Source organism: Crassostrea angulata, chromosome 1, assembly GCF_025612915.1.
Source record: "Crassostrea angulata isolate pt1a10 chromosome 1, ASM2561291v2, whole genome shotgun sequence".
NCBI lineage: Eukaryota > Metazoa > Mollusca > Bivalvia > Ostreida > Ostreidae > Magallana > Magallana angulata.
Window position 1 is genome coordinate 30,647,963 of NC_069111.1, and position 27,951 is coordinate 30,675,913.

The 27,951-nt window shown below is 35.0% G+C and overlaps 1 protein-coding gene across 9 annotated transcripts in view; it reads right to left on the minus strand.

Annotated features, from left to right (window-relative positions):
• The window catches only part of LOC128189501 (thrombospondin type-1 domain-containing protein 7A-like), an 84,465-nt gene that overhangs the window by 16,563 nt on the left and 39,951 nt on the right, over nucleotides 1–27,951 (minus strand). For all 9 annotated transcript variants that reach the window (XM_052861202.1, XM_052861139.1, XM_052861186.1 and 6 more), the window contains 20 exons: nucleotides 17,532–17,713; nucleotides 13,978–14,674; nucleotides 12,974–13,225; nucleotides 11,208–11,314; nucleotides 8,930–9,115; nucleotides 8,151–8,350; nucleotides 7,638–7,842; nucleotides 7,141–7,330; nucleotides 6,662–6,777; nucleotides 6,197–6,406; nucleotides 5,664–5,858; nucleotides 5,196–5,367; nucleotides 4,620–4,744; nucleotides 3,734–4,194; nucleotides 3,277–3,543; nucleotides 2,859–2,976; nucleotides 2,401–2,546; nucleotides 2,006–2,119; nucleotides 1,588–1,687; nucleotides 1,140–1,334 (listed from right to left, as the gene is read on the minus strand). In XM_052861202.1, coding sequence (XP_052717162.1) covers nucleotides 1,140–1,334; nucleotides 1,588–1,687; nucleotides 2,006–2,119; nucleotides 2,401–2,546; nucleotides 2,859–2,976; nucleotides 3,277–3,543; nucleotides 3,734–4,194; nucleotides 4,620–4,744; nucleotides 5,196–5,367; nucleotides 5,664–5,858; nucleotides 6,197–6,406; nucleotides 6,662–6,777; nucleotides 7,141–7,330; nucleotides 7,638–7,842; nucleotides 8,151–8,350; nucleotides 8,930–9,115; nucleotides 11,208–11,314; nucleotides 12,974–13,225; nucleotides 13,978–14,674; nucleotides 17,532–17,643 — 4,168 coding nt within the window. In that variant the 5' untranslated portion in view covers nucleotides 17,644–17,713. The remainder of the gene's footprint in view (nucleotides 1–1,139; nucleotides 1,335–1,587; nucleotides 1,688–2,005; nucleotides 2,120–2,400; nucleotides 2,547–2,858; nucleotides 2,977–3,276; nucleotides 3,544–3,733; nucleotides 4,195–4,619; nucleotides 4,745–5,195; nucleotides 5,368–5,663; nucleotides 5,859–6,196; nucleotides 6,407–6,661; nucleotides 6,778–7,140; nucleotides 7,331–7,637; nucleotides 7,843–8,150; nucleotides 8,351–8,929; nucleotides 9,116–11,207; nucleotides 11,315–12,973; nucleotides 13,226–13,977; nucleotides 14,675–17,531; nucleotides 17,714–27,951) is intronic.

Below are 27,951 nucleotides of genomic sequence, written 5' to 3' on the forward strand. Positions count from 1 at the left end.
ACTTATTCGATCACTACCAATTACGCCATCAAACGAATTCCACTGTTAAAACCTGTGCCAAAAAAAAGGACCAGAACCTGACAATAATTCTTTTTTAATAGTGCCTTTTTTATGTTCAGGTTTTTTACCCCAGGTTTTGCATAGGCATGAGCTTTTACTTCCCCAAGATGTTCAAGATAAATGATGACCTTCTGAATCATTAATTTCCCTGCATGCTTAAGACTTCCTTCCTGTAAATTATTTTTAATCCAGTAAAAAAAAGTATCCAAGAGAACGGCTGATTATCAATCCTGCATCGTTACTGAAAGCACTTGGAACCAAAAATCAATAGAACTTCAAATGTTTCTATGAAAGGGTAAAAAGCTTTTAGAACCTTTTTGAAAGAAAAGCTTCAATTTTACTTTCTCTTAAAATTAACGGCATAGCAATAAAAAAATGTATAGAGAAAAAAACCCCACATTTTAAAATCTCATATGTCAAGATTTGCAGACAGGCAGGTTCTCCTTCTTTACCATAATGGATGTTATTTTCCTAAATGTGTGGGCATACGGCGCAAGTAGATTTTCTCGCACAAAGTAAGTTATCATTCACAGTCTTTTGGGGGAAAAAAATGACCCAAGGCCATCAAATGGCAACCAGAAGTCCAATAAAATGACACTTGTGATGCATTATGGAATCAGAATTACGACTCCAGTATATAAAAACTGCATACCAAACCAATACAATACATTATTGATACCCTCACTCGATAAAAGGGAAACAACTCTGTCTACCAGCATTCCAGAGTGCTTAATCATCGAAGGATGTTGCATTACTGGTCAACAAGACTCAACTTATCATAATTTGTTTTTGTTAATAAAGTGAGTTCAACAACATTAATGTTGTTAGTACAGGTATATTAATATTTTTTTATTATTATTTTTATTACAAGGTTTGCAAAGGGGAATAACTTAATTTTCATATCTTAATTTAAAACTAAGGTTCCCCTATTCAATAAGGCAATAGAACTAATCAATGGAGCAGCATTAACTTAATGCAGTAGTGTCTGAGAACCAACATATTTCTTTTTTTTGTTTTTTTGTTTTTTGGCCTCATGTAGACTTTTACAACGGAGACTCATATGTTCACTTCAGTCTTACCTTTGTTTACTCCTAATCCATCTGAGGTCTGACAGGATACCTCTCTTTTGCCATTAGTCCAAGGGGAGGCCACCCAAGAAAAACTGGTACAATCCGTGGCTGGGCAAATCTTTGTTTCCCATAGCTTGTCATTACAAGGAATCAGACCTTGGGAAATGATGGCTCGGGACCTGCTGGTTTTACCCTGCGTTGCCCCTGTTAGAATGAATGTTGTTAATATTTTTTGTTTACCCAAGATGTTAAAACAGGTATATGCATCAGTCAAGAATTTTAAAATAAAATATAGACGGCAGGGATTATGTTTCATTTCAAGAATTATCTTTCTTTTAATTGTGATAAAAAAAAATTGAGAGGGGTATTAACTCAAAATTCATCAACAAACATTATTTTCTATGGACTTCTTATAAAAAAAAAAACAACTCTGAAATTGGAATGGCCTTATACTGACCTATAGCAAAATCAGCACAGTTGACAAAGCACTTGCTCCACTCAGACCATTCAGTCAGGACACAGTCCCAGGGGCAGAGGACTTCACATTTCTGTTCTGTCTATCAAATAATGAAAAAAACCACCATATTTTACTTTGAACAATAGAATATAATACATGTATACTGAAAACAATTCAAATTTGTGGCGGCTAATTTTCATTGATTTCCAGTCTTGGTTCATGGGCATGATCTTTATGAATATCCAAAATTTTGTGGCAATGTGATTTTAAAAGATTGAAATTCATGGGTAAGGGGTACCCACAAAAATTAAGCCAACCCCAAAAAATAATGACTACACTGTAATGCTTACTACTAGAAAGGAAGAACATTCATTGTATGGTCTTATATTGATGCTTGTATCGAGATGAATATATTTACCTTCAGTACAAGTATATCAAGGTCGGGAGGACACTTCTCGGGGTCTGCGGGCAGTCCATCATCCCCCAAACAGGAAACATTCCTCATCTGAATGCCAGCACCACACATGTTTTTCTTTTAAAAAAAAGACATTAAATATAAAATAACATATCTTGTATTTGAACAGTACAAGTTTTTTAATCAAGGTGTCAATATGTTAAGAAAATGTAGGGTTTAAAATTAAGTTTAGAAGAAAGCTTCTTTCAACAACAACCCCCCCCCCCCCCCAAAAAAAAAAAAAGCAACAAAAAACCAATATCAATGACATTGTCTTAAGCTAGATTTATGGTTTGATAATGCTTTATGGGTCTTGAAAATTACACAGATTTCCCTAGCACGCTGATTCATAGACTGACCTGAGGCATACAGGGGGACCAGTCAGAGATGGTCCAGCGGTAGCATCCCTTGGGGTAGCACGGCTTTGTCTGGACCAGATCCGAGGGACATTTACGGCCATTTCCTGTGTACTGTTCCACAACCACTCGTTCCCTGGTACTCTCTCCTACATAAATCAAAACCAATACCAATACGTGTACAGTAAAACATTGTTAAAGCAAACAAAGCTTAAAAAATTTCACACTTGAATGTAGGTCAGTTTCATTCCTCCTATCCCTTAAACATATTACTTTAGTATGAACTTAGCATGTTTTACTGTGCTCATCAGAGTTAAATTGTGTCTTAAATATACTTTCTAAATATTTTCCAGAAATCACTACTGTCAATAGTGCATAAGAGTTTGTCTTTAAAAAACTATCACCAAGTAGTAAGTCTTTAAAAAACTATAACCAAGTAGTAAGGGAAACCAACTACAAACCTATTCCACAAGTCTGACTACATGAGGACCATTCCGTCCAATCAGAAACAAGGCAGTCCACATCACATGGCACCTCGCAGTCATTCGTCCTCTTACCATGCTCAGGGGGACCGATGATCTACATTGGATGTATACACAAAATAATATCTTAGCTTAGACTAAACTGTGTTGTAGGAAAGGCCAATACCTCAGGAAAAAAAACAATTCACTCAGCATATTTTCTGTTAAAATGAAACAATGAACTGAATTTTCAATAAGTTAGCGTAAATCTGAGTAAGCACATTTCTTAACATGTATATTCATATGCACCAGCAATGTATTTGATTTAACTAAAGCTATTTTCTGCCAAAAAAAAATGAAAAAGGATTATACAGCCAAATATGACATCTTATAGCATTGACTGCCTGTACTGTTATACCTGAGTACAGATGCGGTCGTCCACATCCACCTCGTTGTGGGTCCGACACATAGGGAACCTCTCCTGGAGGCCCCTCCCACACTCCTCGTTACCATTGTTGATCAGACACGAGGTCCAGGGCATCCAGGACCAGTGGTAGTCCACACAGTTAATGTCCTTGATACAGTCCCTGTAGTCCTCAGTCTCCCCACAGCGAGGGTGGTACCTGCTAGCATGCCGCATGATTTTACGAGTACGAGTCTGTTTTTGGTATCCGTTTGAGCATGGCTGTGTGGAGAAATAAAACAATATCTAAATCTAAGATTTTAATAATTTGGCTTTGAAAGACACAGTTCTTGCCAACACAGACCAACACATGAAATCTGATGGATTTTATCCTGTTCAACTCAATATATTGAATGATGATACAGTGAGCATAATAAGTTTGATACAACAAGCTTACATAGGAAGGGCTTACCCTTGGACATTCTGTCCACTCAGTCCAATCTGACATCACGCACTCCCCGACACACGCCAATCGACACTGCTGCTCACTGTGTGGCTTGACCTGGCCGGCACAGTTGTCTTCTGTAGTGATTCCTGTGGTGTCACCATTGACATTGACAATCACACAGTTGACCACTCTCCTCTGGGTCCCATCTCCACACGTACGACTGTTGCTGTCACACATGCTCCACTCGTAGGCCTTCCATATGTACTGAGAGCACTCGGGGTGGCAGAGTCGAGTTTGAGTCTCTGTCTGTGTGCTGTCTAGACTTGGACATTGTCGCCCTCCAGCGGAGTTGAGCTGCTCGATGTAGCGAGATCTTTTTTGGATGCCTGGTCGACATTTTGATGGACATTTTGACCATTCACTCCACTGTGCCATTTTACAGTCGTTAGGACAAGGTATATTGCAATGCTTGACTTCCAAACTCACTGAAAATAAATACACACCATTAACTCTGCCTAATTTTCTCCATTTATCTACTCTACTTAATTTCTAAACTGTAGGATAAAAAGTGGCAAGGTCACTGATTGTCGCACAAACTTTGTCTTCCAATACTGCAGTTTCCTTATTTTACACAAGTACTTAATTCCAAGATTCAACCATTTTCCATCAAATCGTGAGAACATATAAGCGCGAATGCCAAATTTTCATCATTCTTTCATGTAGTTTACATATGTTCGAAAAATAAAAACGAGATTTAAAAATTCGCGAGAAGTGCTTCACGTGATCTTACATGGATATTTATTCCTCGTGTTTTATAAGAAATCTACAGAATATGTCAAGTTCAGAAATCAACCGGGTTATACAAAAAGAAGTTTTTCCCATAAAGAGAATAAAGAAGGTTAATGGTTACCTGCTTCTGAGCACCGCCTGAGACTGGAGGCTGCTGAGCTTGACTGACACGCCACGTAACGGATTTTTTGTCCCCACCCACACACTTTTCCTTCATCCTTAGATGGTGCTAGATTATCTCTCTTTCTATAATGAAAAAATTGATGACTCATTATATCTCATTTCAAAGAATTAAACAGACCTTTTTATAAATAACAAAAACCAACCTTGAGAGTAATTAAAATACATGTAAATTAATATCTCATTTAGATATTTTGTTTATATTTCTAGGATATTTAAATCATCAAATCAAAGAAAACATCATAGAATCTTCTTCAAAATCCTGAGCCAGTCTCTTAAATAAGCATTTAATATGAATAATGCATTATGAATTCTCAAATTGTTTGCTAAATGATCAAAATTGAATAGAAATGTTAACATCAATTCATATCATTGACAATATAAACTCACATAATATAGAGAGTGTCTTAAAGTACAAAACAAAGTTACCAAAATTCTTTGCAAATCCTTATTTTTCTTCAAAATTCAAATGCCATGTAGAAAAAGAAATTTTTTTAGAAATATGAACAATACATACGATGAGGTGGATATTGGTCGGAGGAGTCCAGACGATTCTTTTGGTGGGTCCAGGATACATTGGGAGAATTCCCCTCCCAGTTCCTCCTTAATCAGGTCACAGTGGCAGACATCTGGCTCATATCGGGGGTACTTGATCATGTCACTGCATTCTGGGGGTGGATTGCTACCAACTATAAACAGAAAATTCTCAACTTTTTAAATACATTTCAAAGCTCTACCAATAAAAACCATCATATTTTTAATACATGTTTATGGTTGTATAAATGCTGTGAAGAAGTACTATGTATACATAGTTAAAACTGAATTACTATCATTATATGACTCAATATACACAAAAGTTTGGTGATTTAATATGTTGAGCCTGTGTGCAACTGAGTTTAGAGTTCTTCTTACTTGCTTTGATGTATAAGAAAATTCTCCGCTTTGTAGTTCTCTTTTTGCATGTTTCTCTTAATATTTGACTTACTTTTTGAACTTCTTTGCCGGAATCGCTTACTGCCGCACCCTTGCAAACACTTTGACCAGGGCGTCCAATCAGTGAACAGACACTCGTCCTCACAGGCGATGTAGCAGGGCTCGGCAACCACCGGCATCTGTCCCACACTGGTCAGACAGTTGTTTATAGGACTCACTGAGCCATCATTCAGCAGGCAGGTCACATCTAAACGGACATACAATTATTATCAATTTAATCATTAATGAAACATTCCATCCCCCCCCCCACACACTTATATAGGGAGAGGAGATTTCTATATCAAAATGTCATGATTCAAAAAAAGTACTGAAATATTACATATATTAAAGAAATTTTAAATGGCAACTTTAAAAGACAAAAAAATTAATTTTTTGTGTATAAACTGTATATGCCAACATTTCTAAGAGGTGTAAATTTGTAGAAAAAAAAAAGGTTCCACAAAATCATAATGAAATGAAAATCATCTGCGTTAAAATGATGATTCCATACAATTAAACCTCGAGACAATGAGAATGATTGCTTACTCCTGGCTTTGAGCCCACGACCACACTTCTCCTTCCTGTGTAGGATACACTCGCTCCAGTCCGTCACATTCCACTGGTACTGGTTACAGACCGGCAGGTCAAAGCACACCTTGACCTCCTTCAGCAGGCTGGGACACAGCACCCCACCGTTCTTAGGGTGTACCTCAATGTAACGACGACGGCTCTTTGACGGATTGGAAAGCGTGTTGGCTAAAATTGCAAGGCTTCATACCATCAATTGTTTTACCAACCTTTTTGTGGTCAAAATAGGTGGATTTGAATTTGACATATTACTGGGGGTATGTTTTTGCATGGTTTGATGTATTTTGAGATTACATATTTTTAAAAGGTTAAGTTTGAAATCTTGAACATAAGTTTTGTTTATTAATCTTAGGTTTCACTTGGGATTGCTATACATGTAGTAATGTTGCTGGAAAACCTCATTTACAGTCTGGACTGACTTACCTGAAGTACAGGTGGCAGAACATTCAGACCAAGCCGACCATGTAGAGACGTTACAATTCTCAGGACAAGGCTCTGTGCAAACCTCTTTGACTGGAGGCTTCACCTCCAACGCACACCTTATAAAGGTAGAGGAAAATTAAAACTATAAAACAGTGACAGTTTTCAATTAAAAATAAAAGGGTCGTTGAAAAGACTTCATCATATAATGTTGCAATTTTAAAATTCATTTAATAATTGTTTTGAAATTAAGTTACTACAATTATGTTTTTTTTTTCGACCTCATTTTTCCTCATCCCATACTTTCGGGTAAGCGAGTCAACAGTTATAAAAACAAGGCTATTTCTAAATAAATATATTTTGGGGGGGGGGGGGGGGGGCAAAGCTAAAAACAGGTAAAATCATATATTGAATGTGATGTGGTGAAAATAACACTTTCCAAAAATATCCCAGTCTTCCAAAGTCTCAAGTAATGCACTCACTTGACCTCAGACACTGATGTCAGGTTGCTGTAACAGTGGACGATCCTATTCCTCTCCCCCCTACCACAACCCTTGACGGGGTTGTCCAGCAAACAGGGCCCCCAGGGCTCGGGCTGCCACGTGTAGGTGTCACACTCAATCACAGTCGGGCACTCTCCTTGTTCCCTTAGTGTGGCCTGACAGTTACTCACTGTAAAACACAGAATTCATCATTGGAAGAATTCAGCATCCCCAACTCCTGTAAAAGGCTTATTTTTGAAAGTGAATTGCTCTGTTTGTTCGTGGTAAATCCCCCCTCCCCCGAAAAAGTGGTAATGAATAAAATTTGGTATGGAGTACCCATTATATGTACCGGTATAATAAAAAAAAAACAAAAAAAAAAAAAACAAAACAAAACAAAAAACTAATAACATTTTACACATATATTATCAATATCATTCTGCTCTACATCAAAAACTGTTTTAGCCACTTAAGTGCTGAATAAGAAGAACATAGACCTTGTCCGGCAGCCTTGGCCAGTATGGTCCTGGTGCGGTGTTTGAGCGTGGGTCTGGGGAAGATGTTGTTCTGACAGATCCTCGGACACTCAGACCATTCTGTCCACTCAGACAGCACGCAGTCATCAGCACAGGACACCACACACTGTACCTGGGTGGGGGGCTGCTGCTTCAGTTCTGAGCACCTGCTGTCAACCACACTAGTCTGTCAAGGTCAAAGTACAACAAAATGTAATCAAACTTGACCAGCCTTAAAGACATGGCAGACGTACATCTCATAAAAGCATTTGACTGGGGCTCAAACTAAAAGAGATTAAATAAAAGATATTCATTCTGTAAACTATTGCTAAAAATTTTCCAGAATTTTATAACATTTTGAGGATCATCTTTTTTCCAAAAAAAATATCTGACATTGACCTGCCCAACAAAAGTCAGGAAGGACGCTAACAATTGTTTTGATTTTTTAAAGATGATTTAATAATAAAAAATTACTTTTAAAGCGATTTTTCTTACCATGTTCCGATTGAAGCAAGAGACAGTTTGATGGGAGATGCCCACCCCACAGGTAGACTGCTGTGGGATACACACTCCTTGTTTCACATGCCAGGTGTAACAGGGCTCTGGGTCACAGTTCTGGGTCTCACTCAGATGGGGACACATCTGACCTCCCTGTGCAGGCTCAGTGATTGTTGCACGCGTTCTGTATCGCTGTCCTATAAAAACAAGAATATCAAAACTAAGAGATCATTTCATTATGGGCAAATTTTTCACATCATTGAGAGTCAAAGAGAGTAACCAAAAGGGATATGATTACCAAGCTGGTTTCATTATTGCCTCATACTCTTTAATGACAGAAGAGGATTAAAAAATAAGCTTGTAGCAGTTTTGTCGTTTACCTCTCCGAATAAAGTCCATAATGTTGTTGGGACAATTTCAAAAGTTTTAAAAAGTTACATTCCTAAAACATTTTTTTTTAGTAAGAGGGATTAGGGAAATACCATATATCTGGGTTTTTTCGTGTGCCACAAAATTTGCAAAAATTGGGAAAATCTGTAACATTTTTTAATTTGCATCAGTCATTTTTTGCAAGTTAAAAAGTTTCTTATAGAAAATTATATGGGATATAATTTCTGCACATTCAATCATTTGCGATTTAAAAGAGATCGCAAAAAAAAGCAAAATTAGATCATCACAAAAAAACCCCCTGGATATACAGCAAGATGGAATGAAAAAATACACTGAAACATTTAACACCCTTTCTATTCTGACAGTTTTATTTTCCAAGTACAAACCAGTTTTCTTGTTGTTTCTGCGCCGTCTAGCGTACATTTCACAGTCAGTGACTTTACATTGGGACCACTGACTCCAGATGGACACTGTACAGTCCGTCTTACACTGGGTGGGACAGGTTCGTGAAGACAGAGGTCTTTTCTCTGGACTACATTCCGATTCCTCCACAGGAGTCTGTCGGCCAGCTTCTGTTAAAAATATTCATTAAAGATCTTTATATTTTCTACCAAAATATATATATATTTATATTACCCGTATCGTACTGGTATGTCAAAAAATTATTTACTAGTCTTATCATTTAATGAAACAAATTAGAAACATTAAAAGGTATAGGAATGTACATCAGTTATTTACATAATTTTTGCAAATTTCGGATAATCGGCTCAAAAATTTACAGAAGCAATCTGAAACATACATGTAGTTATATTTTATGGTTCAAAAATTTATTTCAATAAATTTACTTTCACTTTTATGTACCGGTAGTCAAAATTGATATTAGTTTTGTTTAAATTCTGTTTCGTTTCGATTTTTGGTTTGGTTTGGTTTCGTTCAATTTTGTTTCGTTTTCGTTTCACACTTTACAGGTGCCCGCTCTGGACAAGGATTTTAGTATAATTCTGCTATGACCCTAACCTTAGACCTAGAAATATGGTTCAAGGTCACCCTTTACCAAAAGGCACTCTGTGGGTGAAATATGACCCAGACTGGGGCAAGGGGAGAGAAGATATCCTCCGGACAAGTAAACTTGGATGGACAGATGGATAGACGGACTGATCACTATAAGGTGCACACATAGCTAGGCTCTTATAAATATGCATGAAAAAGGAAAATGAAGAAACATTTTCATTCCAGTATTATATGCCTCATTAGTGCTCAAACATTTTAAGAGAAATCCATAAATTTCTCTGATCTTGCAGGCATCAACTAAAAAATTGATCATGCTTCATGTAAAAAATTATCAGCCTGTCATTGGGCATAAATCTTCCATGAAAGAAGGGCAGATTGGGGTCTCTGTGGACCAGACCACTGAAAGTGTGGAATATTTGATTCAAAAATCTTTTGGATCCAATTTATCATCCTCACTTCCTTCCTACATCAATGCTTATCTGTTGTATCTCAAAACAAAAACACGAAGACAAACATCCATGGAAAAGTACATGCACTCAAAAATATTTTGTAATTGAAATCATTGAATTAACTTTTTCCAATATGGATTCAAAAACAGCAACCCAGGTTATTTGATACACATTATGGAATTTCACCTTGAGATAGGGAACCTAATGGAGAACTATGATGAGTTTGCCATACTTCATTGTTTTCTTAGACCTCCCTGATAATGTTTTTTGTTTTAAAAAATCAGCAATTTCATCAGCAATAACTTAGGAAATCAGAATTGCTTTACACCCTTTTTATCAACAAAATACTAATAGAAATGTTCTGGAGGATTTAAGGAAATCAATTCTTGTAAACTTATGATGGGTGTCAACAGGTAAATTTACCTGTCTTAGTGCAAATGGCTTAAAATGTTTGCAAAAGCTGATAGTCTGAAATAGTAAAGTACTGCAACTTGCACTATTCCATATGATTTATTTAAATTTTGCCACAAAACAATTTTGATCATTTTGTTACCAATCATTACTTGCCAATTATTGTTATTGAAAATAACTCTCCATCATCTTTTGGTTAACAAATTTAACTTGTGGATATTTGATTAAAAAAAATTGTTTAACAAATGTGACATAAGATCATTTGGATTAAAAATGTTAATTGTGATCCACTGATTAACAAATGTAACTTGTGATCTATTGATTAAGAGACTAAACTGTGAACCAATGATTAACATGTAATGCAACTTGCAATCAATTGGTTAACAAATGTTAACTTTGTGATCTATGAGTTAACAAATGCAATTTGAGCTCATTTCAATTTGTGATTGGTTAAGAAACTTTGCTAGTGAATTATATTCTATAAAACTTAATTTGTAATCATTCTGTAAACATAATTGTGATCTACTCTCCTAAGGAAAATATACAGTACATCCGGGTTTTTTTCGCGTGTCACAAAATTTGCGAAAATGGGAAAAATCTGATACATTTTTAATTTGCGTCAGTTATTTTTTGCTATTTAAACAGTTTCTTATAGAAAATGATAAGGATATACTTTCTGCGTATTCAATTATTTGCGATTTAAAAGAGATCACGAAAAAAGCGAAAATTAGATCATTGTGAAAATTACCGGATATACTGTTTGTAGATTCATTTTGACACAGGTATAACTTACGATCTATTTGTACACAGAAGATGTATCGGTCCTGTATTCCTGTATTACACTGCTGGTGGCCTTGGATTGGCTTACATTCTGACCAATCAGACATTATCCACTGGGTTCTGCAAATAACAGACAAATAAACCATATACATAATGTAAAAAATATAACCTCACTTTCTCAATAGACCAATCCATACTTTACAAAAGTTATCTCCCTTGGCCGCCATCTTTGGGGAAAAACCCATATATTTCTCACGGTAGCCTTTGTAGTTTAGAGGGTTGTAACTTCACCATTTGACATTAGAAATTCATTTCTGCTGTGAATTTGGATTGCCCCAAGTTAGGGCAACCCACACATAAAAGGAATAAATTTAATTCTAAGCATAAAGAAGGGAAAAGTTTTTTTCCTTTTTGACAATTGGGTTGACCCTGCAAAGGGGAACAATTTTTGCAAAGTGTGGATTGGAATATTACGACCACTCTATCATAAGGTTATATTGTTATTTAATGCATCAAACGTTAACATCAGTTAAATTGCACTTTATCTCTGTACAATGATGCTTTGAATTACAAATAATTCATCCAAGAAATAAAACACACCTTTATGAATTCAATCATAAAAAATTTCAAACTGAAATTACTAGAGGAAAATTGTCCATTATGATCAGGCTTTTGCAACTGGATGGTTATCAAATTACCCAACAGATCTATCTTTAATTATTATGCCTTCTGTCAGTTTGTCACTATATATTCAATACTCATATATTTTCGCATAATATAAAGGATTTATATAGCGTAAGCATACTATGCCGAAATAGAGCACGGCAAATGTTTTTCAACGAAAATCTTTCAAGCACCGACAGCGGGATTCGAACTCACGACGGGTAAAATCTTCCAAGCTTGAAACCCAACGCGTTACCGCTACGCTAAATAAGCCGTTATTAATACTAATAGTATTTATATATATAAAACGTAGATATATACGACTGACATCAAGCAATTATATTATTCATTTTTCCAAAAACACTTCATTATTGACGGTAATTTTAAAGTTAAAGTTTCTTATAAACTTTTGAACAAATTGATTGAATATTTTTCAAAGAAATTCTACATGAGAATCACAAAAACGCTTTTTTAAATGACGCTTGATAAAGAATGTACAAGAAAAAAATTCAATGAGATTTTGTCTGCTAAACATTTCGAGTTTTCTCGGTAAGGCCAAACGTCTCTCATTTCTTGAAAAGAACATAAACCTTTGTTGAATTTTTATTGTACAACAACTTGTTGATTAAATAGATAATCAAATCAATTGATTTATTTGAAAAAAACCCAAAAGCTTGCTTTTCCAGTGATAATTTATAGGGACTCGAACGTCACAGCTAACGTTACTTAAATATAGCAAAGCGCATCAGTATATTCAACAGTCGGCATAATAATAACAATATTGTTGTGTTGTGCATGTACTATGCCTAAATAGTAGTCAGGGTTTGATACATAGTGCACTCGCCTCCGGCTCGTGCACTATGTATCAAACCCTGACTACTATTTAGGCATAGTACATGCACAACACAACACTATTATATAAATGTTTAATTTGATATTGTTGGTCATATGCTGTTTTTAGTAAAGAAAAAATCAGAGTACACATAGTTTTAAATATAAACATTTTCCTCTATTAATTTTTACACAGAACTCTTTATTCAAAGGAGATTAATAGAGTCTAAAAATTGCCACAAAAACAGAATGCCCTCTTCAATCCACAGTATCTGGGATCATCACCTTGGACAGTTGATTTTCTGACTAGACTTTATTGGTATGTATTCTTCTAATGGACCGCAAGGCTTGCCGTCGCCCAGCGGGATCTGAATGACGTCTCTCTTCTGGTAGAGATAGCCGGACTTGACGACATTGTTCCTCGACACACAGGTCTGGTTGATGGTGGTCAGTCCCTGCCACGGCCCGAGGACACAATCCTGACTGATGATGCACGACTGTCTGAAGGAGAACGGCTGGAACTTCCCCGTACACTTCCTGTAAGTAACAGATCAAAAAGGTACAGTGTAACTGGGCCTCAGAAGGAGGCTGATCATAAACAATTTCAGTTGACTATATACTGTGGTTTCATCAACATTCATTGAATACCAATTTTCGTGGATTTCGTTATTCAGTTTATCCACGAAATTAAGTGTTAACTGAAGTGCAATTTCTGTTAACATTTTGTATTGGTATGGTCATTGGCCAAGAATTTACGTATCCTTGAAACTGTGATTTTCACTTTATCCTCGAAAATTGGTACCCTTGAAAATTAATGAAACCACAGTAACCCAGAAATTGTAGAAAAAAAATATTTTTTGAGTCAGATACCAGAAATATATAAAAAATCTTATGGTTTTAAATGCAAGAACTTCGACTGTTGTAAAAAAAAAAATTCTTAAAAAATTCCATCAATGTTTTGTCTGCTGGTTCCTTTATCCATGTATTACTTTTAATCCTTAAACTCTTTCATGCCTTAAACAATTCTGGTCATTTTGCCCTCTAGCTTGAATTTCATTATGTAAAATAGCTTTCAATTAGACTCTGAGAACCAGTAATAAAGTACACAGGCCATCAATGTGCTCTCAACCTTCAGTCATGAAATCATACACAAAATGACCAAAAATGGATGTTCATAAAAGTTTCTGTATGAAGGATCAATGTGCTAATGGTGAAAATGGTCCATTTAAGATTTCTGTGCATTGTAACTAAACCATGAAAAAGTACAATAGATAATGTCATGTACTCACGATAATTCCTCTTTCTGACCTCGGATATTGAAACAGTCAAAGGAGCGATCTTGGTTACCAATGTAAGGATTGTATGGAATGCGCGAGTTAGATGGATCTGGAAACACCTGACAAAAGGACCAGGGAGTGAAATTCAGGAAATATTTATCACTACAATTGCTGCAGGGAGACATTTCGGAAAAATCGGGGCAAGGCTTGCCTCTGTTATTATTTGGCACAATGATATCTCTAGTCCTACTCCGGTTTAGAAACCGGCAATCGTCACATGAGCTCCACTCAGAGAATTCGCCCACGACACAGTTTTGCGGACAGTTGTACTTGCAAGATTGCCGTGTAGGGGGCTTCCCCTGATTAAACGATGCACACACTGAATCCTCTGTCCGATCTCCTGTAATCTGATATACACAGTAAACGTCCCGCGTTTGGTAACCGAGATTCTTTGCACAGTCCACTCCCTGCAACTCTATTTGACACTCGGACCATCGTCCGACCACCCACCTCACTTGGTAGCTACCCACAGAATCACACGATTTGTAACAGGACTGCTCCTGCAGAGGTTCGTCATATCCCGAGTTCCTACACAGCGAGTGGGGAACACTCTGTTGGACGGGATAGGATTTCTCACACCACACATTTCGCCGCTGTGTGCCACCTCGTCCACAGGTCCCATAGGGTTTCTCACAATCAGACCATGAATCTATCGAAGAAATAACAAAAATTATGCTACAGAAACCATAAAGTGAAAATATAATGTTCATGCATATCATTTTGATTTAATTTGCAATTAATAAGATTTTTCAATTCTTATTAAGTATGCAAACACAAAAAAAATTTCAGTTAACAGCATTTCATTTTGGAATATAACTGTATTAGTTTTTAGCTTTTAGATTCTTGTACCTTTGCCTCTTGAATAAAAAATTCATAAGTTAAAACAAAAATACCCCCCCCCCAAAAAAAAGAAAGAAAACAGGTCCAAAGCAAGAGAAAAATCATAATTGACACATTTAAAAAAAAAATTATTTTAAATTATTAGTTTTCAAATCAATTGATATCTAATAGCAATACAATGATGTCAACGTAAGCCATACATCCACACCTTCAAAACAATTTTTTAATTCTCATTTTTGCCAAATTTTGGTGAAAAGTAAGATGGGCATTTCGCAATCTGAATTATCAAACAATGTTTAAATTATGAATTCAAGTTTCTTTCTACTTGGTGCATAATTCAATTTGATGCATTAAATAACATATTTGTACCATCAAAATTTAGAAAATTATATATAAGTAACCAAATACGCAGCAGGACGAGAACACTCTAAGACTTATCACCTTCTTGAAAACAATAATACACTGTAATGGAAAAGATAACAAAGATAACAAAAAATGTGGAAATTCCATAGTAAAAATTAAAGCTAAGAATTTAACAAAATTTCATGAAAAGTTGCACAATTATTATTAATATCATTTTCAATAGACAATTTGGAATCCATCACTTTTTTCAGGTTTCTTAATCAGTTTGTAATTTCAATCGCTTAGTGCCATTTCTTGACACAATGGGATTTGAATTTTTTTTCAGGTGAGAATCCTACTCAAGCACAACCATTTCCATCAAAACAAACAACATGAAACTGATAAACAGCTCTTCTGGTTTTTTTTTGTTTTGTTTTTCCCTCAAAAAACAAAGTTGTGCACTTTAATTCAATAAAATTTCCATTAAAATTTCCACAAAAAAGTTCTCTTAACAAGTTTATGTTTATGCCTTCATCATAACTCGCAGATGATAATGATCCGATAATAAAACAAACGTTTCTCAAGTATCCCCGCAAAAAAATATAAAATTAACATAAAAACTTCAAAACTGTTTACTGCTGCAAGAGTTGAACTGCGCTCATAATAAATCTTAGCATTTTTGTAGCTAAATATCCTGCTATCCCTTTAATCCCTTAGCCTTTTGAACTGAGTAAACCAAAGAGATGAGTATCCTAGCTGATGCTTTATCATTGATTAGCTTTTATCAATGTCACTCCGACAGATCTCTGCTCTGTAGGGCTACTCTAGCATTCATCCCTGAGTAGTACGTAATACAACTTCCATAATATATTGATTCAAAAATTTTAGCAATGTTATTTCAAATACGAAATTTTTCAATGCACTCAATGTCATATGATGAGAATACACTACGGATTAGAGAGCTGAACCTTACATTTTGAATATTGATACACGCTTATCTACTTAAGTGATTTTGAAGCAACATACAAATTGTTTTATCAAGCCATTGCAAATGAAAAATTTCCGTCTGGTCAGGTTTTTGGTTGTTTTTTTTTACCATAATTAAATAATATACCTGCTAGCTATAAGAATGGCAGATGAACATATTAAAGTTCTATCTTCTGAACAATTTTCCCTTCAAATTATATAATTTTTCTGCATGTTTTATAGACATGCTGCTATTATTGTATCCCCATACATGACATTTCAGTTTCAGTTTGGTCATTATGTCTGGTAAAATAACTGACAGTTACTGCAATTAACTGCAGACTTTGTGGGATTTGAATTTTCTTTAGTGGTTCACCAAAACCTATGATAAAACTCTCTCTAAACAATTAATATACAGTATAAATCATCATTAATGGTTCAGAGGAAGGTTAGCTTGTGGTAAAAGACATAACACAAAACCAATGAGAAAAAAAATTGACATCAATTTCCTTTAAGGTACCTCGCTACACCTTGAAATAGTTCCTCAAATCAGCAGAAATTTACTTGATTATGATAGAAAGAATGATGGATAAGAATTATATATATCAAAGAGGCGAGAAAATGTACAATTTTAGATAAAAAATGATATTTTCAAAAACGTCATTCAGTAAACATAAACAAAAGCCCCAGGTGGATTCGAACTCATTACCTGCAGTTCACAAGCCTGATACTTTAACCACTGAGCTATGACGACATACATCTGAATCGATTGATACAAACAGTTTAACAAAACATTTAAATCGCCACCTTGTGACGTAGTGTCTTAAAAAGTATAAGTCTCGGTGTAGTGAAGTACCTTAACTTTAATGTTCATGATGGCTAGTTCAGATCATAAGCTGGATACATATACATCATATTTTTAAAAGTACTTTAGAGCTATTTATATTTGTTAGGACTCAATTTTCATGAATTTTGAGGGTACACCTTACAAACATATCAAAACAACCAACAAATTACTGGTATGAAACACTGTCTTAGAAGCAAATCCACGAAATTACATCCCAGCAAAATCAAGCAAACTTTAAAAGCTTTGACAATCAATGAAAACTGTCCCAGATGAAACTGTTTTTTGGGTACTGTAGATTCCTTATTTTACGCAAGTACTTATTCCGCAATTCTATGGTTTTCCATTAAATCGTGAGAACATGAATCGTGAATGCCGAAATTTTATCACAGTGTCATGTAGTTAACATATGTCCAAAAATTAAAAGCGAGATTTTAAAATTTGCGATTTTACGCGGATATCAATCCTCGCGTTTAATTAGGAATTTACAGTAATATAATCACTGCTTGCTTACCGGCCCTCCATCTGTACTCTGCATTCGCTGAATGTGTCAGCGAGGTGAGGAATGCTAGGAAAAGTGAGGAATGTACAATCAGTGATGTCATTTGTGGCTTCCCATAGCCCATCTCCTGAGATTGTTACATGGATGGTCTGTATAGTCACACAGGGTACCGGTCAAGCAGCATCATACATCAACTGTCAAAATAAAATAAAACCTTAGCATTCTCAAAATAATATGGTTAATAGGTTCTATGAAACCTTCAAAAGAATTCAGTTAAATATCCACCAAAAAATAATTCTTTTCTTAAATAATTCCCCACTACAAAACTTGCACTCCTCAAACCCTTGTGGCAGCAACTATGAGCTAACCAATAGCATTGCAAGAAACTGTCCACTCACTGACCAGTCCTGGTCTGGAGTATCTCAACCTGTCAGAGGAATAATAGCTGCTGAGTACACCCTCCCTCGCTCACCCATCCTCATCCCTGATGAACTAACAACTTCAGCTATGCCACAACATAATGAAATACTTCCCAGGCTTAATGGCAAAACCAAGGCTTTCTGGCTTTGTCCAAAACTCCAAATACTTTGGGAGTCACTGACTTGAGAATATATGTTGTAATAATCATGTCCCTATGATAAAACATCGCTCATCTTCTGTGCAATATTTTGTTAAAATATAAGCACACTGGCTGACTTTGTAAAATACTGCAAAAATATATATTAATTTTAAATATGTGATAACACCTCAAATTTAACACATATGTCCCTATCAATATCTTCCATAAGGCATTTGTCATGACTATAAATTAAATCCTGCAATTACTCAGGTAAAGATGGCCACATCATTTAATGCCTGATAATCAATGATCATTAAGTTGGAAAATCATGTCTTTGAAAAAGCACTGTTTGGAACAATTTGGAACAACTCATACAATCAAGCACATGTCATGCTTTCTCAGTTGGTAGATCTTTCTAGTATCCTGCCAGGAAGGGGCTTTACACTGTCTACGAGTAATTTCTTTCAAGTTTCATAAAGTTCCCTACAGCATTCCACCAGAGGAAGACCCGAGTGTGACTGAGAAAATATACCAAAATTAAACAGCCCAATTAATCATAACAGTTACCACATGAGTTAATTCGGTCTGGCCTCATTAATAAGACTTCCCTCATCTCGAGATAGAATCTCGGTTGTTCCTGAAACTAAGAATTCATTGACATTATATGGGAATTGTGTACAGCTCGGAATAATTTTCTTACTACCACATATCATTGCTAGTCAACCTAGATCAGATGAAAGGGAACAAATCCACAAAATAAAAACTCAACAAATTAGGTAAACGCTTCCACATGACTATGATCTAGAAGCTGACGCAACTCCGAAAAAATATATCAAATACCTGATATAATTGCAACAAATGTTTCTTAATTGCATTCATACTGGCAGACTTCAAATATGTGTATGTACATATGTACATGAGATATTTATATATATCTACAACATTAGTACAGCTTTATTTACAATGAACAATATGTTAAAGATAAAGGTGATGGGGTAAATAAAAATCATCATTGTTGACATATTTTAATGTACAGTGACCCTTCCTATGTTTTGTTTAATATTTTTCTTCTGTCAGATCTCTTATGTTTTGGTAGTACACATATAATTTACATCTTTATTTATTAGGCATAAAAGTCAAAATCAGAAACATATTCTTTGAAAAAAAAATGTTTCTATTAAGCATTATTCTACAATTATATAACCATTTCAAATGGTTTAAGAATTTCTTTTAATTGCATCACAACATATTATCATGCCATTGATATTCAAAGCTTTCAGTAAGCAACTTGAGCATTCGCAGTTGTCCAAAATAAAAGAAATCTAAAATAAAGGAGCGAGTAAATCATCTGTCATTCATCAGCTGCATCGAGAACTTTGGAAAACAAATTTTGGTCTTGCAGTTGCAATCTTATCTCTGAACAACTTAAATCTATACATGCATGCTGCAAAATACTATAAAAATCAGACAGCGTTAAATTTATTTTTCCAATGGCTGCTCAAAATTACAATTAGTTTCAAAAGTCAGCAAAACAATAAGTGTTTCAATCATCTATTAAAGTCACCACTTGCCGATGGTATATCATACATTGCTGAGGCAAAAGAAATCGAACATATAACTCTTCCAAAATTTGCTATGCATGACTGTACACTATCCAGTGTGGACTATTCACTGATATTAATCCATTAATGGCCATCTTGATGAATATCAAGGACCCGATAATTGATACAATTATGTATATCAGCCCACATGATAAACCATGTCCAAGAAAATGCGGAAAATTGCTGCCTAAAAAAGGAAAAAAAGAAAAGAGTCTACAAAACGCAGGATTCGAATCAATAAACTGATGGATGTATGGGCTTATTATTAGATAACCATCCATCAAATTTGTTGTCTTTTATTGGGAATTAACAGGTGATGATGTTTTGCTTGTAGGGAGATCTTCTTTGCAGTAAACATATTAACTCCTTCGTAAACATCATGCTGGTTTTAAACATTCTCAGGGGAGTCCTGCTAAATGCAAGAAAACGAAACAACGCTCTGGGGAGGTTTTAAAAGCAGAAAGTTACTACTTGTACTGTGGGAATTCCAACTCTAAAGAGCATTTATTGCAAAAATTGGATTATCTAATCGTTAAGATCTAATTATCCAGAAGAACAAAGAAATAATTCCATTCTAATCAATTCCTGCATGTGCGTTTGCTTGCTGAGATTATTTTCTGTATTTTCCCTGTTTTCTTTGCTGCCCATTTGTTTGTTTCTCAAGGATAAACGTTTCAAGGCAACAAGGATTCAGTGGGCAGTGCAACACTATTAACACCATGCTCTGCTAGCAATCAAAAGACCCCCCCCCCCCCCCAAATGCTTCCTTAATGAAACAGCTAGCTCTGTGGCTATACTAACATACCATGACAAGCACTTCAACCCTTTCTGACATTGCTTCCAATAGTTAAGAGACCATCAGCTATAAAAGATAAGACATTTCAATAAATCTCATGACCAATGCATGTCAAGGGAGATAGTTCAGTCCAAACTGGTCAAACATGCAATGTCATTTTGTGCTTGGTAATTGCGATTGTAGCAGAACTTGTTGATCTACAAACAAGATAGAAACCTATGTTTGCACTCCATGCCATCCTCTCGAATTCATGGTATTCCAGTTCATTAAATCTGTTCAGCAGGAATTATGTGGTAATTATTGGTCCTAATAACTAGGGGGAAAAAATGAGTGATTTCCAAATCATATCACACAGTGCTTCACCAGCCTCACCTATCCCTGATAATTGTTGCAGGAATTCCATAGGCAAATGAATGGAGAATACATGAATCAAAATATCATTCAGATATCTTGCTCATAATATTCAAAAACCTCTAAATGTCTTCTTCTTTTTTCTTTGTAATCCTTTGAGCACTTCAATTTCTCTCCCTGGAAATTACAGCCATAAAGACCTGATTTACTCCATGTGTACTGCTTATGATGAATTACACATGTCATGAACATGCAAACATATTGACTGCTATTGATATACACAAAGGAAAAAGCCAGGTTAGATTAAAGAACAAATGTTGCAGCAAGTCATTACAGAATCCATCATAGTTGAGCTAAGACAGGGGGGCAAAGATTGAGGGCTGCTAGGATATCAGTAAAGGTTCTCACACCTGAAATAAACTGTCCAAAAAAACATGGTTGGGGGTGGGGGCTGAAATCCAGATGCCATCATGTCTGTCAGGTTTCAATGTGGTCTCAATAGTAAAGTATAATTGCTCTATATGTTCAAGTTGTTATGGCTTGCTTTCCACAATTAAAGCATCATAGTTTTTGTGAATCATCACTTTCCTCTTTTCAATCGTTTTTTCTTTAGGTTAATAATGATGTAGAGGGTTAAGATGTGCAACAAGATAATACAATTACAACTTATACAGAAAATTTCCCTTTAAATTTGTCCTTCATACAAATAGGTATTGAACTTACTGATTTTAGCATTTATAACTATCTCTTAAAAACATAATTTTAACCATACAATCATTAATTCAAGAAAGATGAAAGAAATACCTTTTTGGGGGGCTCTTCTATGTTAAGCCAAAGAGGTGGAGGCACATACATTATTGATATAGTTTAATGAAATGCTTCTCAAAGTCACATTAACAACTAGTTCAAACAGACCCACACAATTCTTTTATTTTTGATACTCACACTTAATAATCAATCACCAAAAAATTCTCAGCTCTCTCATACTCCCCTTGTTTTTTTCGCTTCTAAGCATTACAATCGCAATTAAAACCAAAGTTCTTTCTTAACCCAGTTTTAAGAGTCTTATGATCAGGGTGATACTTCAAAATCATTAAAGACGAAGGAAAAAATCCCAAACAGACAAGGTGTTACAATTAGGGAATACAAACTACTTAGAAGCGTTCATTCAAGCTTTAGGAAGAAAGCAAGCAAGTGAAATTGGGTATGGTTGTTGTATATTTCATGGCAGAAGATGACTCTCAATGGTAACATGTGATACACTTGGGAACAATTAACATTCCAAATTTAAGCAATAATTTCAATTGCTTTCATCAACCTGAGTATACCTCATCATTGCAAAGCCTGGGTAACCAGAGAAAAAGCAAAATTTAAAAAATATAATAATACATCCACTGTTTAATATTTTACACTTTTTTCATTTCCCCATTCTGTCTTGTTTAAAAATAAAACTGAAAGTATGTATCATCAAAAAAAACATTTACATTCTTAAATTGAGAATTAGTGCAATGTGTTATCATGGCAAAAAACATATATTTTTGTGTTGTTTTCAGGATGGTAATACGTAAAAACTACAATCTGCCTGTTTATGTCTCAAGAAACCCATTTATTAACATCGCTTGACAAAGAACTCCTGCAAGGGAATACAAAATAACAAGCCAGTTTGAAGTCATTAGCTGCCAATATGTATCTACCTAATCTTTCTAAACTGTCGATTTCATCTTCGGTGGGATATACATTTGACGATATCGGGAAAAAACCTCCCATTTGCTACAATTACTACACACAGTAAAAAACCTTTCCTGTTCATTGATGTATGGACATAAAATTCATTAAACCCACATACCAGCTTTCAGACTCTCAATCTCGCATCATCTGACAAAAGATTTTTTTAATGGAAAAATTTGTCCAGGATATCTCTTTTTTGCTTATTCAGAACTCCTAAAAAATCCCCATATCTATCACTAATTATCCTGATTAGCCTTTAATTCCAATCAGCTACATCTGTTTTTATAGCCCTTTGTAATTTGCATGTGGTCCATAGTTAGAACACCTGCCTATGCTCCTGGGATACCTGAATTACATCATTATCAACAAGAGGTCCCCAAGTGGAAAAATAAAACTGTTATTTGGTTAAACTTATTAATCTCCAAAGTCAGCACTGTGTGTTGCCTATAACAAGGTTCTGTGCTCGATGGCTTGCCAGTTCTGCTTTTAAACAAGCAGTCAAACCTGTAGGTAGCCACTGAAAAACAGCTTATCCCACCGGGATGCTGACTTTTTGGGCAATTTTCTGTTGAAAAGGGTGCAATCAACACAACATATGACCCAATGGACTTAGTTTACATTGATTTGTTGATATTTTCTGCTTTATGAAAGACACATAAGCTGAATAAATAGTTCATTCCTTTCTAGAGCCTAGCTGATGCAATAAAGTTTTTTGTTTTAAATTCATCAAATACCAATGAAAGTTACAGTGTTAAAATCTTTAAAAGTTCAATTCATAGTAAAAATAAATATATGTCAATGAAAAACATCAAAACATGAAACGTTCAAAATGTAAGCAGAAGTTTTGGGACGAACAAATGGCCTGAACTAACAACAATTTGCCAAATAATCTGCTGGGTATACACAGAAATTTAAACCAAAACATTTACAAAAGATTATCATGACCCTACTTTGCCCCTCAACCAAATGTTTTTTAGGACTTGCACAGTTAAACTGGCTTACATTAGACTTTCATTGATATATCTAAATACATTTGTACCATGTAAGATAAACCAAAAACAGAGTTGAATCAACAAAGCTTAAACAGTTGAGATTTCAGATCACATCTCAACAATAAGGAAAGAAAATGAAGCCCCTGGTGGAGAAGATTGCAGTGACTTATGTGTGAATTACTTTGAGAGTTGTAATAGGGATAAATAAACCTAAAAGATTAGGTCAAAAGGTTAATAATTGTGATTTCTTTCATCTTTCAAATTCCACCTAGTAACATGGTAGCAATACGATGCATTTGTCTAATTAGTAAATAAAACATATTTTTGGACATTGTACAGCATTGAAATACATTTTCTTTTTTAACATACTGTCAAAAATGACCCTTATACTGAGATGGCCCTTATTTATTGGTTTCATTGAAAGAGCTTCAAACTAAAAGACTTTTGTTTGGCTATATTGAAATCTGAGATATATTAATTATAGAAAAGCTACCAGTAGAAATGAAAATGGGACAAGGGACCTTTGCCATAAGATTGACCTCTTACAGTAGAATCTAATCTTTGTTATAAAGCAGAGATTCAGTTCAAAAGGATGTGACTTCAGAAATCATGTGAATATCTTCTTTTTCAAAGTGACAAACTGATGATATCATTTGAAAGACCCATAAACAATAAGTTATCTCTTTAATCTCTTCATTTTCATTCAACAAATACAGTCAAACTTCGTTACCTCAAACTAGATGGGACTGTTTAAAAATTTCCAGATATCAGAGTATTCGAGATATCAAGGGTAAAATACTTAGTTAACTTTGAAATATCCATTGAATTCCAGATATCAGTGTTTGAGATATCAAGGATTAACTGTACTTTGTCACAAGGGTAAAAATCTGAAGAAAAAAACCCCTTAGTGAGCAGATTTAGGCAACAGCAAATACAAAGCCATGGTGAAGTTTCAAGGTGCTTTACCAGCTAGTACATCACAGTAATGACCTTCTTGATCTTCTCTGACAGATATCTACAGTGACTTCCTGTTTCTAGCGGCAAACACATGGCTTGACCACTGATATCTCACAACTCAAATCAAACGCAGCTCATCTCACAGTGGTACACTTCATAAAGAATTTAGAATTCAAAATAAACTCACAATTCCAGGTGCAGACAGCAACTCAAAACAGCTAGCAGCAAATTCAATGATTTAATATGGAAAGGACTGTACAGAAACATTAACTTAATTTTACAAATTTGATTACAAAATGAACTTTTCTAAGCTGTACTCTATTGAAGCTTCAAAATATCTTTGTCATTATTGTCTTAATAATTCTCAATTACATATTTTTCTTGCCTCTAATGGAATCTGGTTTGATAGACTGTTCTTGCACCCATTGTAATACAATAAATATGCCAGTCTGATAGACAAACATGAAGATTCTTGTCTTGTGTTGGCATATGATAAAGGGAGGCAATAATGAGAAATCGGAACAATTTAAAAAAAAACTATGTTATTAAGGGAAAATTTCTACAACATTTTGTGGTAGTTTAAAATAGGTGCAATTTTAGTTTTTAGATTGTAATCAGAAGTGGGTGAGAACAGTCGAGAACTGTTTAAAAATAAGACTGCTTTGAACAAAAACTGAAAAAAAACCCACTTGCACACTAGTTTTTTGACACTTACTTTCCTAGTTTAAGTTAATTTCTGAACAGATTTTTGTTTGAACAACGAAAAAAAAAATAACAGAAATTGTCAACCTCTGTTAATTTACTTTACTACATAAAAATGCAGTTTTTTCTTCTTCTTTTTTAGATCCAGACATTTCTTTTTCTGTCAATATGTCATGTAGTAGTGCACAAAAATGAAGCCACTGACAGAAATGTTCATCGCCCAACAACTTTGACAATTACAGATACACAGACGCTCTGTTGATGGTAATGAGTGTTGATTTTAGGGTGTAATTAGTGTGCTATGGGTAAGGACAAAACAGATCATCTCCAGATGTTATCTTAAATGTGTATGATTTACACAGAGAGGTCTCTGACCTCCACTATTAACTAATCCTGTATATATATTGATAATATGCATATGATTTCTCCAAGCTCATCTTGAAATTTACCAACTGTCTATTTATAAGCTTATCAATTATCTTATTAATTGTTATATCATATCTATCTCATACCAGACTAATTCTTAGAAACATATCCTTGGACAAGGCAGACATTCTAAAAATAGCAATAAGTATTAAGACATTTTTAAATTTTGAAATTTTTTTATAAACTCCTACACATGTTTTTGAACACTACCATTTTCCGAACTTTATTTTAATAATTTAACAAAATAATCCTGCTCATGCTCTTTATTATCAAAAGACAATCCATTGAGAAATAACAAGGAAAATATTGTAATATATATCAAACTTTCAAAAGCAAACTCAATTGCTTTGGTTTTTCAGGGAAAAAAGATTGTGATCCATGTTCACACAAGAGTATGTTCAACACCGCATGATCTTAATGAAAATTAAACAAAGTCTGCCATGCATGACCTTGAACACTGTTCAATACCAGACACTGTTCATTTTGTTCAGGGCATGAAGTCTGATGTTTCCTCTCAAGCGGAAGCTCAGAGCAGCAATAAACCCTTACTGTTGTATCTCTGAAAAACGTGTAAAGTCTGCTGGAGGTCCAATATGAAGAAAAAACAATTCAACAAATGAACTGAAATCTTGTAAGCCTACATTGTTTTCTTGAGCAAGACACAGATGCCTCAAATTCCAAACTTCCCATGCATTCTATGTCCCAACTTCACAAAACAACCAAACATAATTCTCTTCTAAAGGTACAAATGCAGAAAACTTCAAAGGCTACACAAAGACAATTTTTGGGAGGAAAAAGGATCTTTAAACCTTGTCCACAAAACATAAACAAGAAAAGACAAACTTTTATACAATGTCCCAAATAATTTCCATCTTTTCTATTATTTCTTGGCAAAGTCGGTTTCTGGCAACTAGCTGCTGTGCAGTGTCATAACATAACATTGTTACATATCTGATATATAAAGAATCCAACCCCAAAAAACCATACAGTGAAGTCATCTCCAGAAAACATTACCACAGAACCACTATCAATTTTTGTAATTTGGGGTTATGTAAATTAGACGTTTTAATGCTAAATCTATGAAAGTCTCTTGTGTATCTAATGATTGCCATGTGTCCGTGTAGTACAGTGTATTGATATTCATAACTGTTACAGATGCTGATGTCAACCGCGTTTGAAGTTGGGATGAACTCAAAGGCGAGGAATAATCATGCTGGGGTAATTGAGTGGGAACAACTTATCATCTGCGGTAAAAATAATTTCTTCACTGATACAATATAACAAACTGTCACTTAAATGAAGTCATTAGTGGTGAATGCATCATTCCAATTTAGGGAGCAAGGTAAACAGTAAGAAAGGCCAAATTTTGCTAATTGGTTAACCAAACAGAGAGAGAGAGAGAGAGAGAGAGAGAGAGAGAGAGAGAGAGAGAGAAGTGAGATGTGACATTTCCTAACCATTCTAAGGTACAATCTTCACTACATATCACTGAAGGTTTTTGATCTTTTTAACCTAATTTACTGCTGTTAAAGGACTCAACACTTCATTGCTTCTCATTAGTAACATTCTAACAGAGTTATCCTATCTTTTTAATTCTAAATCATCATTACGTCACTTTATCCCAGACATCATATCAATATATTGCTGCAAAAAGTGCTCATCATAAATCATCCAAATGCATGATAGATTATCTCAATTTCAATAATTTCATTCTGCTGAAAAAGTGGGTGCTAAAACCATCAAAAACTTGTGAATTTACAATCTCCCAAATCTTGCAAGATACAAAATACTCTTTTACTGCCCGCAATAAATTGGTTCCAGGCTCTCTAAATACAGTACCCATCACAATGTTTTCACATTAGGACACGTAATCTCCTAAAGCCCTCATTTTTTAAAGCTTTTGGTTGGTTCACATGAGAAAATTGCAATGTATCTGTATCTTTGGTCTTGCGAATTTTCTTCAGACGGTTTATAAAATCTGTCTCCTCTCCGGGTCCCTGAGTTCTGTGAACTTGCGGTTGTACAGAGTAGAGGGGTGTGATTTTCTGGTGTATACTACCATAACTAAAGCAGGCATTAAAGCAACCTTGAACATTTTGCATCAGGCAGCTTCTTTGATCTTAATGGTATTTGGAAGGTTAATTCTCAAGTACGTAATCCTGGTGCAGACTGAATAGAATGTGTATCGCTCTAAACAAGTGCTTGATAATTGGATAATTGAAGAAATTGGCTGATAAATATTGTGAAATATTATGACAAATTTTCAAGTTTCTTCTACTCTCCCACAGTAAATGCTGAATACTGGTAATTCAAATCAGAA